Genomic DNA, 14,732 nt, shown 5'->3' with positions numbered 1-14,732 from the left:
TTCTAAGGTATTTACCTACCTTAAAGGTGTTAGCAGGTGCTTACTGAATTATGGGGAAAAAAGTGGATGCAAAGTCTTGCTACCTAACTACCAGTTAAAACACTTTCAAAGTTGTTCTGAAATGAAATCAAAGCAGTTTTTATGCAAACTCTAGAAAGTGCATTCATTCCCCAGGGAAATACCACAATCCCTTTGAATACACACTATGCACAACACCACTACAGCATTTCGTAATTCACTTGAAAAAGCCAAAATAATAATAATAATAAAACCAACAACAAAAATCACCCCAAAATTCATCATTTTCCACATTCATACAATTTATTACAAAACTTCAATGAAAATTAGTGTTATGGTATATAAAAAAAAATTCAGAACATGCCCTCACTCAGCTGACAGATAAAAATGCCTGTGACAGAAATTCTTGCAATCAAGACTTGAGACCCGAAGGCCAATCTTCAGAGGCATCCCCAGAAGTTGTTGGCATGTGTAGTGTTTACGATACATTAAGGCACGATGATTTAGAAAAGTCAGCTTCTTTGCATCACTGGTGAATCATCAGTGGTCTGTACATTTTCTCATAGATCACACAAATATAAATCACCAGAGATGAAGCTTCAAAAGTAACCAAAGCACAGAGAAAGTTATGAAAAACTGATAGGATACACAATGATTTAAAATGGCAAGTGAGTTATGATACTGTGCAAGCACACATGCATTTACTGTAAACAGGCCACAAAGTCTTTCAGTATTAACCACAAAACTGTTCAGAATAACCTAGCAGATACACGACTAACTCCTTAAAGCCACCACAATGACTAGTCCAAACAACATAGTCTGTCAGTTTCTGTATAAAAAGGTATAGGAAGGATAATAAAACCACATAAGTATGAAGACAGTTATCAAAAGAATCAAAAAAAGATACACTATAATTTGATTAACATTGAATATATAAAAGAAGCCGGTTTACAACATGGTCTTCAGACTTTGTTTTAACGCAGGTCTTGATCTGCGGCATCCAGCTTTTGCATTTGAACGTTACCATTCGGGCAAAGAAAACAGAGCACCCATCCACTTAGAGAACTGAATACTGCTGCAAACAGAAGTGGAAAACAAAGAGCATTAGAAAGGACAAACTCTCAGCACTGTCAGAGCATTTGGGGCAGCCTGAGCACCTCTGAGCAAAGCAGCATAAATCAAGACCAGGACATTCCAGTTACTGCATCACAGGGACCTGCATTAGAACTACACTGGCTGAGGCAGATGCAGTTTGGCCCCAAATATTTACCACAAATGTCTAATAAGAGCATATGAATGAGATTTTATTTGTAGTTACATACCTTCTTAAGCACCCACACCCCCTCCATCTGCAAGAACTGCATAACAGCTCATCTCACCAGTAACACACACAAGACACCAACCTCAGCCTGCTATGTCAAGTATTACTTCTGCTGGAGAAGACAAAACCTACTTATCTGAACAGGGCTAAAAGTAAGCAGCAAACTGCTTACTTTTACTTGATGTCATGCACAAACACTCTTATGACACTGCTTAAGTGAAACAGCAAAGCAAATAGATTTTTTCAAGCATTTGTAGAGCAGTATTCATACAGCTGAAAGAAGGCTACTACAAAGAAAGCACAATTCCAGCTTTCCCTGCTTAAGAGAAGCTGTGTCAGATTTGGGATTCAGGTGACACCTCAGATTCTCCAGTCACAAAAGTACTCATTTCAAACAGGAAAAAAATATCCTTAAATATTTATCTGGATGGAAGAAAGACATATCCTAGAAAACACTGTTCTGTCAACTCACTTGTAAAGTACAGTGCAACACTCATTGAGACAACAGTAGGTGCCTACAGGTTGCGATATGAAGCAAGAAAAGCTGGTATCAGGGTCTTTTGCTCTTTGCCATTTTCAAAGTGGGAATTCTGGTCAATACACAGTTACTTAACATTTTAAAGAGGCCATCACTTCCCATAGAAACCAGAACAGGCAAGCCAGCACTAGGGCTTTAAAGTCAGTGTCCATACATCGCTAACTAAATTCAGTGTTCAAATTCAAAATTAATCTGTTGTGCTACACTGTAGGAAAAAGAAACTACATTTCTGTCACTGCCTAACTCTAATGTATTACAGAAACACCTCAAGAGGAAACCGTAACTGATGTTTCAGACTCACAAAAAGACTGGAATTTCCAATAAACATAAAGGTTCAGTTTATAAGCACAGCTGTGCACTGATGTTACCACCATTAGCAACATGATATTCACATTTTATTCGGTTGTAGAACATACTTGGGCAAAGTCACATTTGTGTATTTTCACTGTGGATTCATTTCACTGCTCTTTCTTCCTAATCTCCTTGCAAGACAATATTTTATGATACATTAGCTTGATACTGTCCTTCACAAATTTGATTTCCAGTTTTATTACACTAACCATACAGGCCCCCATATTCCTTTCACCAATACATAGCTTTACTAAACGCCTGTAACATGAACTCATATCATTATTTAAGAAAGATGGTATGTTTCTCCAGGATACCATTAAACCAAAACTTTTGGGTAGCATAACTACCACTACATACACCTGCACCCTGATACACATGGGCAGACAGCTCGGAATCCTACATCTGTAAAAGTTTTGAACGCCTTGGGAAGGAATGAGTTTGCCTCTCAGCTGCTTCCAGGGCAACTTGACACTCTCCATGTACACTTCTGAATTCTCAATGAGAGAAATCTGCTTTATAAGCAGTTACATTTTCTCTCTGACCTATTTTTTTTTTCAAATAGCACCCATTTTATGTTGTAGCTTTGAGTGGACAATCACTAGCAACAATTTTGAGAAATGGCATCTTCCCAAAGGAAGAAGAGTATTGGATGACACCAATGTCCTGTTGTTAGTTTTGACTCATTCTGTCACTCACACCCGTAATATTTTGGGTTCCTGATATTTCAGTCATCCTTTGATGACTTTGGTACTTCAGGGTTGCTCCTTTTCCTTTTGCTAGTCTGTAGCAACACCTTATACTTCTCTATAGCAAAAGTCATCAGCCAAGACAGATAAATATCCAAGCAAGATTCTTTAAGAGACAGAAAATAGAGAATACTTAGGTACAGTAGGTTTACAAACCTGACTAATACTTCAGATTTACGTATCATATTAATGCTACATATTTTTCTTCACAATATTAACAAAGTGCTATCTTTTTTCCTACTGGGAAGGGTCACACAACTCATTTTCTGTCAAAGGCCAGAGAGAGATGCTGTGGAAATGCCAGGGTCACGATCCAAGTACAACATATCTTTTATTATGTTTTACTTACAGTTCAGGAACATGACTGCCTCACCAACTGGGAGCAGTATGGACTAATAGGGAGGTGCAAGGTATTATTTTTACATTAATGAACTCAAATTAAAGCATTATTGGTCTCTACATCAAGGATTAAAAGCCACAACACTACTCTCATCTGAAGCCTGCCTAGCTCTCTGCACACTATACGCAAGGGCAGGTGGGCATCAGATACAAGGTAGTTGGCTCTTGAAGGACCCTGCTAAGATCTTTCTATACAGGTTAACATCAAGGACTTATGGAGCCACACAGGTTCAGTACTTCAGTTGTACAGCAGCAGAGGAAAAATGACAATTTCTATCAGAAATCTACTCTCAAAAGGGAACAAAAACTTGTGCCAGGCCATCAGTGAAGGGTTTGCTGCTGAACAGCTCCATAGTTAGAAGAGCTGAAAAGAGCTGGAGAGCAATGGCACTCTTCTAATCTAGTTTCTAGCCAGAGAACATCCACTGGCAGTGCTAGGCAGTTGTTCCAAATACTACAAATTTGCCCAAGCTTCCCATTCTCCAGGCTCTCAATTTCAGCTGCCAAAAGCTACAACACAATCTTTGCTTCCTCAAATGACATTTCTCATCGGATCAATTCAGCATTCAGCAGCATCGTTTTAGAAGGCTGGTTGCTATGACAATGCTTTGTGTTGTTCTGTTAAATGATGTCAATTCATTGGTAGAAAGAACTAGCTGTTTGATGCCTTTAGTACTGCTCTTATCAAGAATCAGAACAGTGTTGGTGAGCTCAGGAGGCTTTAATGTACTTGTGGAAATCATGAGCTATACTAAAGGAATTTTCAACATCCTACAGATATTTTAAGTGCAAGATGCTTGCTTTGGTTTGTTTTTTTTTTTCTGAACACATTTCCCTAACCATAAATACATTTCCAGCTGGCTATATTTGTTTTTCAGAGCCTGGCTTCTGTTACTGATTTGTCCCAGTATGATCTTGAAGCTGAGTAGAAGACAGACAATTCAGACTTGTAAAAATAACAAGACAAAAACAGACTGCAAAGAGATAGGTTTTCAGAAACAGAGAAGGAAAGGGAAGAAACACCCATCAATAACCATTTCATTTGAAAACATAATTCCAGCTTTTCATCATAATGGCTCATTTAAGATGGACAAGTCCAGAAACTAGTAAATATGCTGCTGGAATTGCTGCAGACTAATTTCAAAAGCATTTCATATTAGAGTATCCAAATAAAACTAAATCTGTTTTAGTTTTTGGTAACTTACTCCACCCCTCTATCTCCTTCCTCTCCAATCCTTCATTTGAACTGTCAAATGTAAGAAGCCATAAGCTCCTACACTCTTGCAGCAGTGTCTTGCATTTTAAAGGCAAAAAGTCTGAAAAATCAAGCTTGCCTTGAAGTCTTTACCATGCCTCACATGGACTTGTAAGATTAGTATATCAAAAGGTAGGGTAAAGAATTGCTCCTGTTTATTGTAAGAGTATTCTGGTATCTATCTGTGCTCTCACCCCCTGCTACAAACACCCCCACATGTTTGTGTACATGCTTGTACACAGAAACTATGAAATATAGAGGAAATGGACAAAAATGTAGATGAACACACCTTGGTTAGGGCTGCTCTCAATCACCACCATCTTGGAGAGTAAGTCTGTACTTACAGGCTTTTGTCAAAACCTGCAGTTGGCACACTGGTCACTGCTGTTTCCAAAATCGTCTTCCTTTTCTACCCCTGTCCTAGTTTCCACCACTGCTGCCTTTCATTCACTTTCAGATTTCTACTTGTCTGCAGCAACAAATCTGTTCATTCTCTTTGGAAGCTTTGAACATATTCCCCTCATAGAATCTTTGCCTTTGTCACTCGCCTTATGCTTCTCTTACTCTAGTCTTGAAAGTAAAGGAAACTGCTTGAAGTAAATTCTCTCTTTGCTCTTTCCATAACACCTTTCAAGATGCCCCTATTCAAAAGGGATCAGGCAAACCAGACCTTCCAGTCATCCCATCTGTGTAGCACCTTATGATAATACTGACTCCTCAGTCTTTTTGGCAAGGATTTGAGTTTAGCACTTCTTAATCATTATGCAATGCCAGACTCCTTCCAGAAAACCCCAAAGCATTCAGCAATCTTCTCCCCGCCCCGAAATATATCTGAAACCAGAAGTGGGTATTTCACATATTTGGATATTACCACATTTCATTATCTTACTGTTTACTCTCCAGCTCTTATCTATGGAGGTATTTACACCATACCTCTCTTTTAAAAAAATATCTTTGCTTTAAGAAGATACTTTTGAATATTTATCTAAATTAAGAGAAGTGAACATGTTAATTTTTACATGAATTATCTATAAAGTTACATGGCTTCCTCAGCACAAAGATTAGGAAGTGCAAAAGAGCAATTGGAGGAGAGAATGATTTCAGAAGCAGAGCTGACTCTTTAAAGTTCTTGTAAAACTAGAACCTGAGAGATGCAGAAGGATAAACTGTGATAGAACAAAAAGATTGATATCAAGTATATTTAAATTTGCTGGTAGTTTATTTCTGGTAACTACTGTTTTAATTACAAGTTTCCTGGTTTCTCTGGACATAATGAGTTCAATAAAACACAGCAAATAAATTTGATGGGAATGCTGGAGGTTGAAATCATCCTTCCTCCTAAACTGCAAAGCCATTTAACATGCATGAGAGAAACTTCCCTAAGGCTAAGTGCTAGGTGAGGATTCACATCAGCATGCTAACAGGATCATACAGCAACACTCTGATTTAGCAGGACTGCGATTGCAGTTGTGACTGTACATATTAGCCAACAAATTAGGCTAGAAGTCAGTCTATCTATCTATCTATCTATCTATCTACCAGTAACTGAAAGGTAACAAAAAAAGAAGTTCAAAAGTCTTTCCTACAGGTAAACTGTCAAACAAAATTATTTCCATAGCAGTTGTGGAAATGTAGTTTAAGAGATTGTAAATAAACAGCAGGGCCTCTGCATAGGAAGGCCTCATTCAAATCCTTCTCAAATTTGCTCACATTCAGTATTTCAGATCAAATAATTTTCTAAAGATTTAGTTCAAACTAAATCACAACAGGATCATGAGGACACTTAGTTAAATCTGCAAAGCTCTCCTACTTAACACATGCAGTGGTCCAAGATGTGTTCCAGATTAGCAATGTAAAGTATCCACAAAATAACATTTCACATGGACGTGGATGACATGCTCAGAGCTCTGTTTACTTATGTAGCCGTGGCTGCAAATTCAGCCTGGGACAAACCATGCTCCAATTCATTTTTATAAACATCATATCCAGTATTGCCAGAAGCTGTGAAACGCAGGGAATCTGGTGCCATTTCTGGCTAACTATTAGTGGGAAATACTACATCCTACTAACCCTCAGATGGCAATTTCACAGCAAATCCAGTATTTAGGAATGGAAGAAAGAGCTCCAAGTACATCTGCACCATTTACCACCCTGTACTCTGTAAGAGTACTCTTACGTTTAGAGCACAGTTTTTTCTTGCCAAGTAGCAGTTTAAAGAATGCCATGCAATTAGGATTTGTAAGTTGCACAAAGAACTGAGCTCCTTTGTAAGAAACAGTAATAATCATTTACACTGCATAAGGTTTCCTACATCAAGCAGCCATTTTCACAGTGGTCAGAGTTTGGCCATATGATAACAAACTCATCATGAGAACTTGGGACCTTCAGTTCAGACTAAAATATTTAACAGGCTGCTTAATTACCAGCTCCTGTCTGAGGAAGCAAGAGCTTTGTGTCAGACACTGCTATCGCATACACTGCATGGTCAGCCACAAAGTTATCCTCAGTATTTAGATTTCCAACTCTGGGAAAATACATCTTAGTATTGAAGTTAGAAGCCATGATGTGAAGACTTCTCTATCTGCAAGATTCGGAATTGTGACAGTAAGAAACCTGAGTCTGAATTTACTTTTTTACCCTTAACTACTTCAACTCAAAGATAACAGTGCACATACCAGTAAAACCATCAACTTCTGCTTAAATAAGAATCCAGTGAATAAGTTTATTCCTTAGGAGACTTTTTTCTTTTTTTTTTTTTTTTTTTAATATAAACAGGAAGACCAAAGGTTCAAATAAAGGCAACAAAAAAATCTCCTTATTTTAGGCTTGGAATGTTGGCAGCTGCCACAGGGTCATAAGGGATAATATAATCCATTTTATTCAAGCTTTACATTCCAGAAGACCAGCAATCACAACTGGAGTATTAAACTGAAGTATTAAGCAATAGGACTCCTCATATCCTTCTATTTTTTTTTCTTCTTACATTTAAAAGAAGAATTATACCAGAAGAGCTGCATTCTGAAGAAAGCATGAATATTTGCTACACGGATTTTTTCCCTTACTCACTCTGATCCCACTAATAGATATATATAACATGAAGGGAGTCTGTATTCAGTACAGGTAACCAGTCTGTCTAAACTTTTGTTTGGCTCTTTGGAAAAAATGATATAAATTCAGAGCTTACATACCCCAAAACACCCTCACTTTTGTTTGGATGTAGTCAAACTAATTTTCTGAGCAGACGGTGCTATCAAACAAAACCAGATGATTCAAAAATAAGGCACTGAAGGTAAACTTTTATAGAACTTAAAAACAGCTGGAAGGGTAACATTTGCATGGGTATTTTTTTCTAGTCTGTCCAGGACATCACTCATTTTTTTCCTAAGTAGTGTAGAAGCAAATCCAAAGTGCCAAAATTAACACTAATCATTGGGAAAATCTTCTGAAAGAGAAGGAAAAAAAGTCATAAATGTAATACCTGATGCATCCAGATGTCAAGCATCTTAATCATCACCAGGCTTCATCCTCATTTGGGCTTGCATCTGTGCAATCATCTCCTGCATGCGGCGCAGCTGTAAGAGAAAAACACCCACATGTTTAAAACAATTTCATGAGGAGGCCAAAATCCAGGAAATTTCTCTTTTTTTTTCTATAGTAGAACACAAGTCCCATTGGAAAAGTTCACTTAATATACATAATTTAATACTTTGGTTTTCCCATCCCCAATTCCTTAGTGCATTAGCTCCAACATTCACAAAAGATTTACAGATTTGTAAGGGTACTTAAAATGAAAATTGAGCAATAAAATCCAAATCGTTTGAAGCCAGCTATGCTTGCAGACCTGGGAATCTACAATGAAGAAAACATGCCCTTTAGGTGTGTACAGAGTTACACTGTTGGGGTAAGCTTGATACAAGTGCTCTTTTGTTCCAATACAAGTGCTCAAAGCATGTCATGCGTGAATACTCGTCTTGTGGCTAACCAGAGAGCTCTGCAAATTTGTAACAGTAACAACCGAACATGTAGACAGAATTTAAAAACTACTTCTAAAAAGAAATAGAAAGATGTTTAAAAAATTTGGAAAGACAGACTAAACACACTAAGCACCAATATTTCTACATCTAAACAAAGACTTTTCCTGGAAGCAACTGTTTTCTTAAAGCATTTTCTTATTACACTTGTTAATTTCTATCTCATAAAAGGCCAGTTATTATATAATGTTTTTTTTTCCCCAAAACACCCCCCATTAATTTAAACAAAGTTTCCAAAGTATGAGAAGCACTAATACGGATATTCAAAATGCATATGAAAGTACATCTAATTTGATTTACAAATTAGTATTTCCTTCCAGATGCAGGTGGGGAAGCTGCACAGACACAATTGCAAGTGCCCTGTCTTACAGACTGGAGAAGAAAAAGGCTGTGATTTCCATGCACATTGTATAGAGCATGAGTCCATCTCAAACTGGAGATCATGAAATTACCTGAGGCTTGTATGGCAAATTTTCATTATTCTAAGCATGATTGGGTAGATTTTAATATATCCGGCTTTTCTTCATTTATTTTTGGATGGTAGGGGGAAACTCTTCAACTCTAAAAGCACTATGTTAAGCAACTATACTGTATTTTCATCCAGCCAATGACATTAACTTTACGATACTAGTTACTCCATCAGTTTCAATACAAACATATCTACAATAAACACTTGGCTACATGTATGTGGTGCCCAGCTGTTCTTCATTAAACAGAAATAAAGATCACAGAACAAGGAAGAAATAATTGCAAATGCCAATGTCAGTTTTTCTTGCCTGGTCTCAGATACGGATTTGTGAAAGACTAAGAAACTGAAGAGTAACTAAGCAGTTAAAAACTGCACCATAACCAGAGATAACAGAGCTTGCCTAAAACTAGCTGGCTTATATATTGGTACTCATCCTCTTGCTGCAGCAGCACAGGGTTCAGTAGAGGCTAATTGAGTTTCCTGTGACTGCAGCATGGATGCACTCTGACAAAAGGAGGTTAACATAGGGAAAGCATGAGATACAGCTAAGTCTGTAACAATTATTATAGACCCATCTACATCTTTCTGCTAACCGCTTAAAACAAAAGGCTTCTGATCAAAAAGATGTCATAATGCTGCAGGAAGGAGGGGGGAAAAAGCAGAAATTCTCAGAAACGAGAGTTGCTTTGACTCCACAGTCCAAAAAAGGAGAAAAGTTTCAAGGATCAGCTTGTAAAAATGCAAGACACCTGGTCTTTTGAACTGCCTCTCTGCAGATTTACCATCAGAATAAAACTAGCTTTTTGGAAGCTCGCCTACTTGAGTTTTCTCAAGAGCACTCCAAGCTGAGCCATGAAGCATTCCCAAAATAGAAACCATTCAGCAATCACAGGGGAAGATGCTGCTGCACATGTATTATGGTGATTGCTCAAATGCAGAATTTTGCTAATAGCCAACATCATATTTTAAGACTTCAATACAGCATTGAGTATTGCATTTTCTTAACCTTAACTGATAAAAATATGCCCACACCATGAAAGAAATCAGATGGTGCATACAACTGAAACATAAGGCAGGACAAAAGCACAAAGAGACCTCGTCCACTTTTAACATTGAGATAGTAGGAAGATTTTCCATTTTCACATAGTGTTTTTGAGAGCTATTGATGAAGCGTTAGTCTTATCCATTAGCTAAATAACGTCAAGTTTCTGAAGCTATTTTAGCTAATTTGGTAGAAAAACTTACAAGTACAAAGCCTGCTAAAGAACCTGAGCACATTGATGTCTCCTATGGCCATCAGTAATCAAGAAGTCACTGAAGTTTCCTTTTCATAAGGAAAGTCGGCAAAAAAATAAAATGAGAGGTTTTCAAGCACACTTATCTTTCACTGCATCCTGGGCTGCATCAGCATTTTGTTGTAGTATTTGTTGAACATTTGATACGTTCAGACAAACAATCCAGAATGGTTATTTTCTGCTGTAACACTGGCTTCTCAAGAGCTCTAATCAAACTCACAACTAACAGTTTCATAACAGTAGCAGATAACCTATGACTAATGATAGAAACCACACACTAAAACCTGGCCACATAACCACAGGGCTAAAGTCAGAGGTAACAACTTAGAGAGAATGCTCACAAATATCCTGGAGAGGAAATGGTTTGCACAGCAGGAATCCTGACAGCTCTAGTATTAAATTAAAATTAAAAAACCCCAAGACTTATGCTGTATTGTCCTCAAAGTGGTCACCACATCAGTCTCTTCCATAATTCCTCTTTAAGCGGAGGACTGGACAGAAGAACCATTCTGACATGTTACAATACAGACTAAAACCAACACATCCTCACCTTACTAGACCTACTGCATAGACAGATCTTTACTCTTAATAAAGGTGAATGTAAAAGATCACGCAGAAGACTGAAACTGATGTCATATCAACATCTGTGTTCACTGTTGGTGACTGCAAGCATCAAAGGCATAAAACAACTTTGATCTTTCTCAGCAGCAAACCCTCTCCCCTGTAAGAACAGCATTAGTATACTCTGCAGGAACTTGCATGCATCCTCTAAAGAATGGATACCACAACATGACAGCATATGGCTGATGCATATGATGACAGGAAGTTAGGAAACAATGTTTGGAAATCTGTTAAAACAAGTAATTCCTGTGACTTCCCAGATAACAGAAGTCACAGGGTAAATCTAACCTTGGTATAAAACTCCACTTAGTTTACTTATGTCAGGACCAAAATATAGTTCGTGTAACTACTGGCTAGTGCAACACCTAACTACTGTAGCAACACGGAAAGGAAACAAACACTTAAAATGAGATTTAAGGACAGTGTTAAAAGTGAGCTATAGGACTTCTTAACGGCGTTTGGACACACAGCTCTGCTTTTTACCTGTAGCATATTTTGCCTAGAATACCAACAAGTACTACTCCTGTCTGAACAAGGTGAGTGGCTTTTCCATGACAACTCAACAGATTCCACAATAAAATAAATGTTAAAAACTAAAACAATATCTACTTCCCACTGAGATACTTCCCCCCCCCCCCTCCATACCAAGTATGATTATTTCTGCCCATGCCTTTATATAAGAAATTTCATAACGGAAGAAGCTGCAAGAATAGGGCAAGATGGAAAACTGCAGTGGATTTTCTAGTAAATCAGGAAGTTCCCATCATAACTGCTGTTGGTTAAAAATACTTCCAATACCAGAGAGTACAACTAATCTTGTTAACTTCAGACAGGAGCAATACTCCTAACAAATTTACTGTATGGGAAAAGGGGCAACCATTGAGACAAATGTTTTTCATAGGACATATTGACATTGTAAATAGCACAAGTCACTATGGCCACAGCCATCACACTGCATAGGCAGCAAGCATTACTCCTTCCAAGGACAACTCAAAAACACAAAATAAAAGCCATTATCCCCCTAGAAAAAACAACCAAAGAAAACCCCACCACATAAAGGAACATTGTTCTTCATTGCAGCCCCTCTAAGTGATTCCCATTCACAATCAACTACTAATTTCTTCTCATGTTCTCCCAGGACTAACACTAGATCACTTTCTGGAGGAAAGCTGAAGCATTCTGCCTCTCTACATTGGGCAGTAGCAGCCCACAAACACATATTTTCAGAATAGGAATAGGCCCAACACTACAAACTTTAAGGTTGTGCCCATTTATGCTACATCAAAATAATCTCACCTACAGTATATGCACAGCCAGGAACATGCATCCCTTTATTCTTATTTTTACTTCCCAGCTCAGGAAAACAGGTTATCACTTGCAAATGAGCAAGAAGCACAACCAGACTGAGCAGTAAATCCAAAATGACAGATTAGCAATTCCAAGTTGCTGAACTGGGGACCACATCCTTTGGCATAATAAAAGATCATTTAGCCAAAGTGATGTCTTGATAAAGATGATCCTGGCACTAGCCCAAGCATTCATTCCTTCCAAGGTTATATAAACCTCACAAAACTGTAAATAGAACTTCAAGCACCGTTGCTGATGGGAATGCAAAACAGGAGGGGAAATGGATATTTGTTTTCTCTGAAAAGGCCATGGAATGCAAGCCTATTTCCTCTGTGCCTCTTTCCTCCCCAGATCTTTCCCAGTCTGAACCTTAGGGGTGATACGGAGATGAAGGGACTTCATAGTGGCTTATCTACAGAAGATTCAGCAAAGCCTCTTGATCTCTTTGGAACAACAGAATGAAAAAGTTAAAAATCTATTTGTTTTCTTTTTTTTCCAAGTTCTAACCTAATCCTCTGCAACTTCAGCAGCAGCTATTCAGAGGTGATTCATCCCAGATGAAACTTCCAGAGACTGTCTCCTCCAAGAAATTAAAGAGGCCCTTTAAGCCATGTTGTATAAAATGCATTACATACATGTAGTTTAAATACTGTATATATACTTTCCCAGAGTGCCCAGAATATAACAATGTGCCTGACAAGGGAACATTTCCCCCAGTTTCCAGGGGAAATGGTTATAGGAGACTTTTTAAGATGCAAGACTGAAGACAAACTGTCCTATAAGGATACCCAAGTTTCTACTTAACTACTTGACATATGCAATCTGCATAGTTCAAATAACACAAGAAACAGCTATGACTTAAATTCTCAAAGTCTACTGCCTGAATCTTGGAACCATTAAGAAAGAAAAGGAAAAAAAAAAACAAAAACCAAACATAAAACATTCTTTAAAAATGCTCTTGACATTTCCAAAGCATCTGGTATTGCTGGTGCCAGCTGATGGTGTGCTGTGGATTTGCACTCACATCAATAAATGGGAGGCAGTTAGTTTGTGTACAGAACACTTGCAAAGTTCCACTTTCTTAAGTGCATGACCAACAAGTGTGCTCATGCTCCTGAAATAAAGTAATACAGTGATAAAGATGCAGCCCATTTAGCCACCAGCAATTCCTATTAGTAACTACTAGTTATGGCGATAATCTGCTGCTTATGCATTTTGTTTTAGGAAAATTTTTTGCTATATAAGTCAACATGCCAGGGTTAGCCAGTAGCTAACCAGGGTTGGCTATTTTTAAATGTGGATGTTATAAAGGAAAAAGGAAAAGCACAGACTGAAGTAACTATACTTCAAAAATTTCCATGTATGGGAGTCAATCTTTCACCTCAGAAACACACAAAAATGCTTGTAGTTTATTTCTTACTCCAAATCACTGCATATATGCATTGATCTTTTAAGTCATGCCTTCTTGAATTTATGGACTTGGATCCAAGCTGAACTGGATAAAAGCATGAACAGAAAAAACACTCTTCCAACTGGCAGCAAGTCTTATGTTTTCACAATGCAAGCAGTCATAAGCATTGGCAGTGTACTACTTGAATTTAAATGCTAGGCTAAAAATTAGCAGTCTTTAGAACTTTAGCATTAAAATGTTACATTAAAAGGCCCAGTAGTAGTTTGAAATCAGCATAAGAAATAAAAGATTGAAAACACTAAATCCATAAGTTTACTGGTACAACAGAAACACTACGAATTTTGCCGCAATTCAAAATTAAGGTTAAAAATCCCATGATATAATTAATGTGTGTGTTTTTTCACACTCAACAACCTTTTTCTACTCCATAGCCACAAGATAAAAGAAATTTACCAGTAATATGCTGATAGTAAGCCATACACATCTGAAATGACATTAGAATATCAGCCTACCCCAACACACTGTTCAAAGCAGCATATGTAGCTGATAAACATAAACTGATTTCAATATTTAAAAAATAGCAACTATCCTTCTGGAAAATTAGCATACAAACTGGAAGTGATAAATACCCTGCCCACAATCAAGAGACCACATTCTACCTACCATCCACACTATGCAAGCAACTATAAACAAAACACTTTTTATGGGCAACTTGTATGTTCAGATTAGGTCTGCCATTCTTCACAGCTCCAATCTTGTGCTCTGTAGGCAGTAGCTGACGTAAATACTGAAGTTGGAACATAGCATGCTGCATTAAAGAACAACAGTTCCAGAAGCTCCCTCTTACCTCAGCCTCTTTCTGCTGGAGGATTCTATCCTTGTCTACCACTTCTTCTTCAACAGGCCTGTTGAACAAAAGAGCACATTGAT

At 37.7% G+C, this 14,732-nt stretch overlaps 1 protein-coding gene across 2 annotated transcripts in view; it reads right to left on the bottom strand.

The window, feature by feature from the left end:
• Window positions 1-299: 299 nt before the first annotated feature.
• Window positions 300-14,732, bottom strand: part of LOC101869434 (septin-2) — a 36,298-nt gene continuing 21,865 nt past the window's right edge. Inside the window, exons 11-13 of one of the 2 annotated variants that reach the window (XM_005147746.3) lie at window positions 14,650-14,707; window positions 8,107-8,200; window positions 300-1,093 (exon numbers count right to left, since the gene is read on the bottom strand). In XM_005147746.3, coding sequence (XP_005147803.1) covers window positions 8,132-8,200; window positions 14,650-14,707 — 127 coding nt within the window. In that variant the 3' untranslated portion in view covers window positions 300-1,093; window positions 8,107-8,131. The remainder of the gene's footprint in view (window positions 1,094-8,106; window positions 8,201-14,649; window positions 14,708-14,732) is intronic. The other variant, XM_031047813.2, reaches the window with a different exon arrangement.

This window comes from Melopsittacus undulatus, chromosome 12 (assembly GCF_012275295.1).
Source record: "Melopsittacus undulatus isolate bMelUnd1 chromosome 12, bMelUnd1.mat.Z, whole genome shotgun sequence".
Classification (NCBI taxonomy): Eukaryota; Metazoa; Chordata; class Aves; order Psittaciformes; family Psittaculidae; genus Melopsittacus; species Melopsittacus undulatus.
Note: the sequence above shows the minus strand (reverse complement) of the source record. Positions and strands in the feature narration are given on the sequence as shown.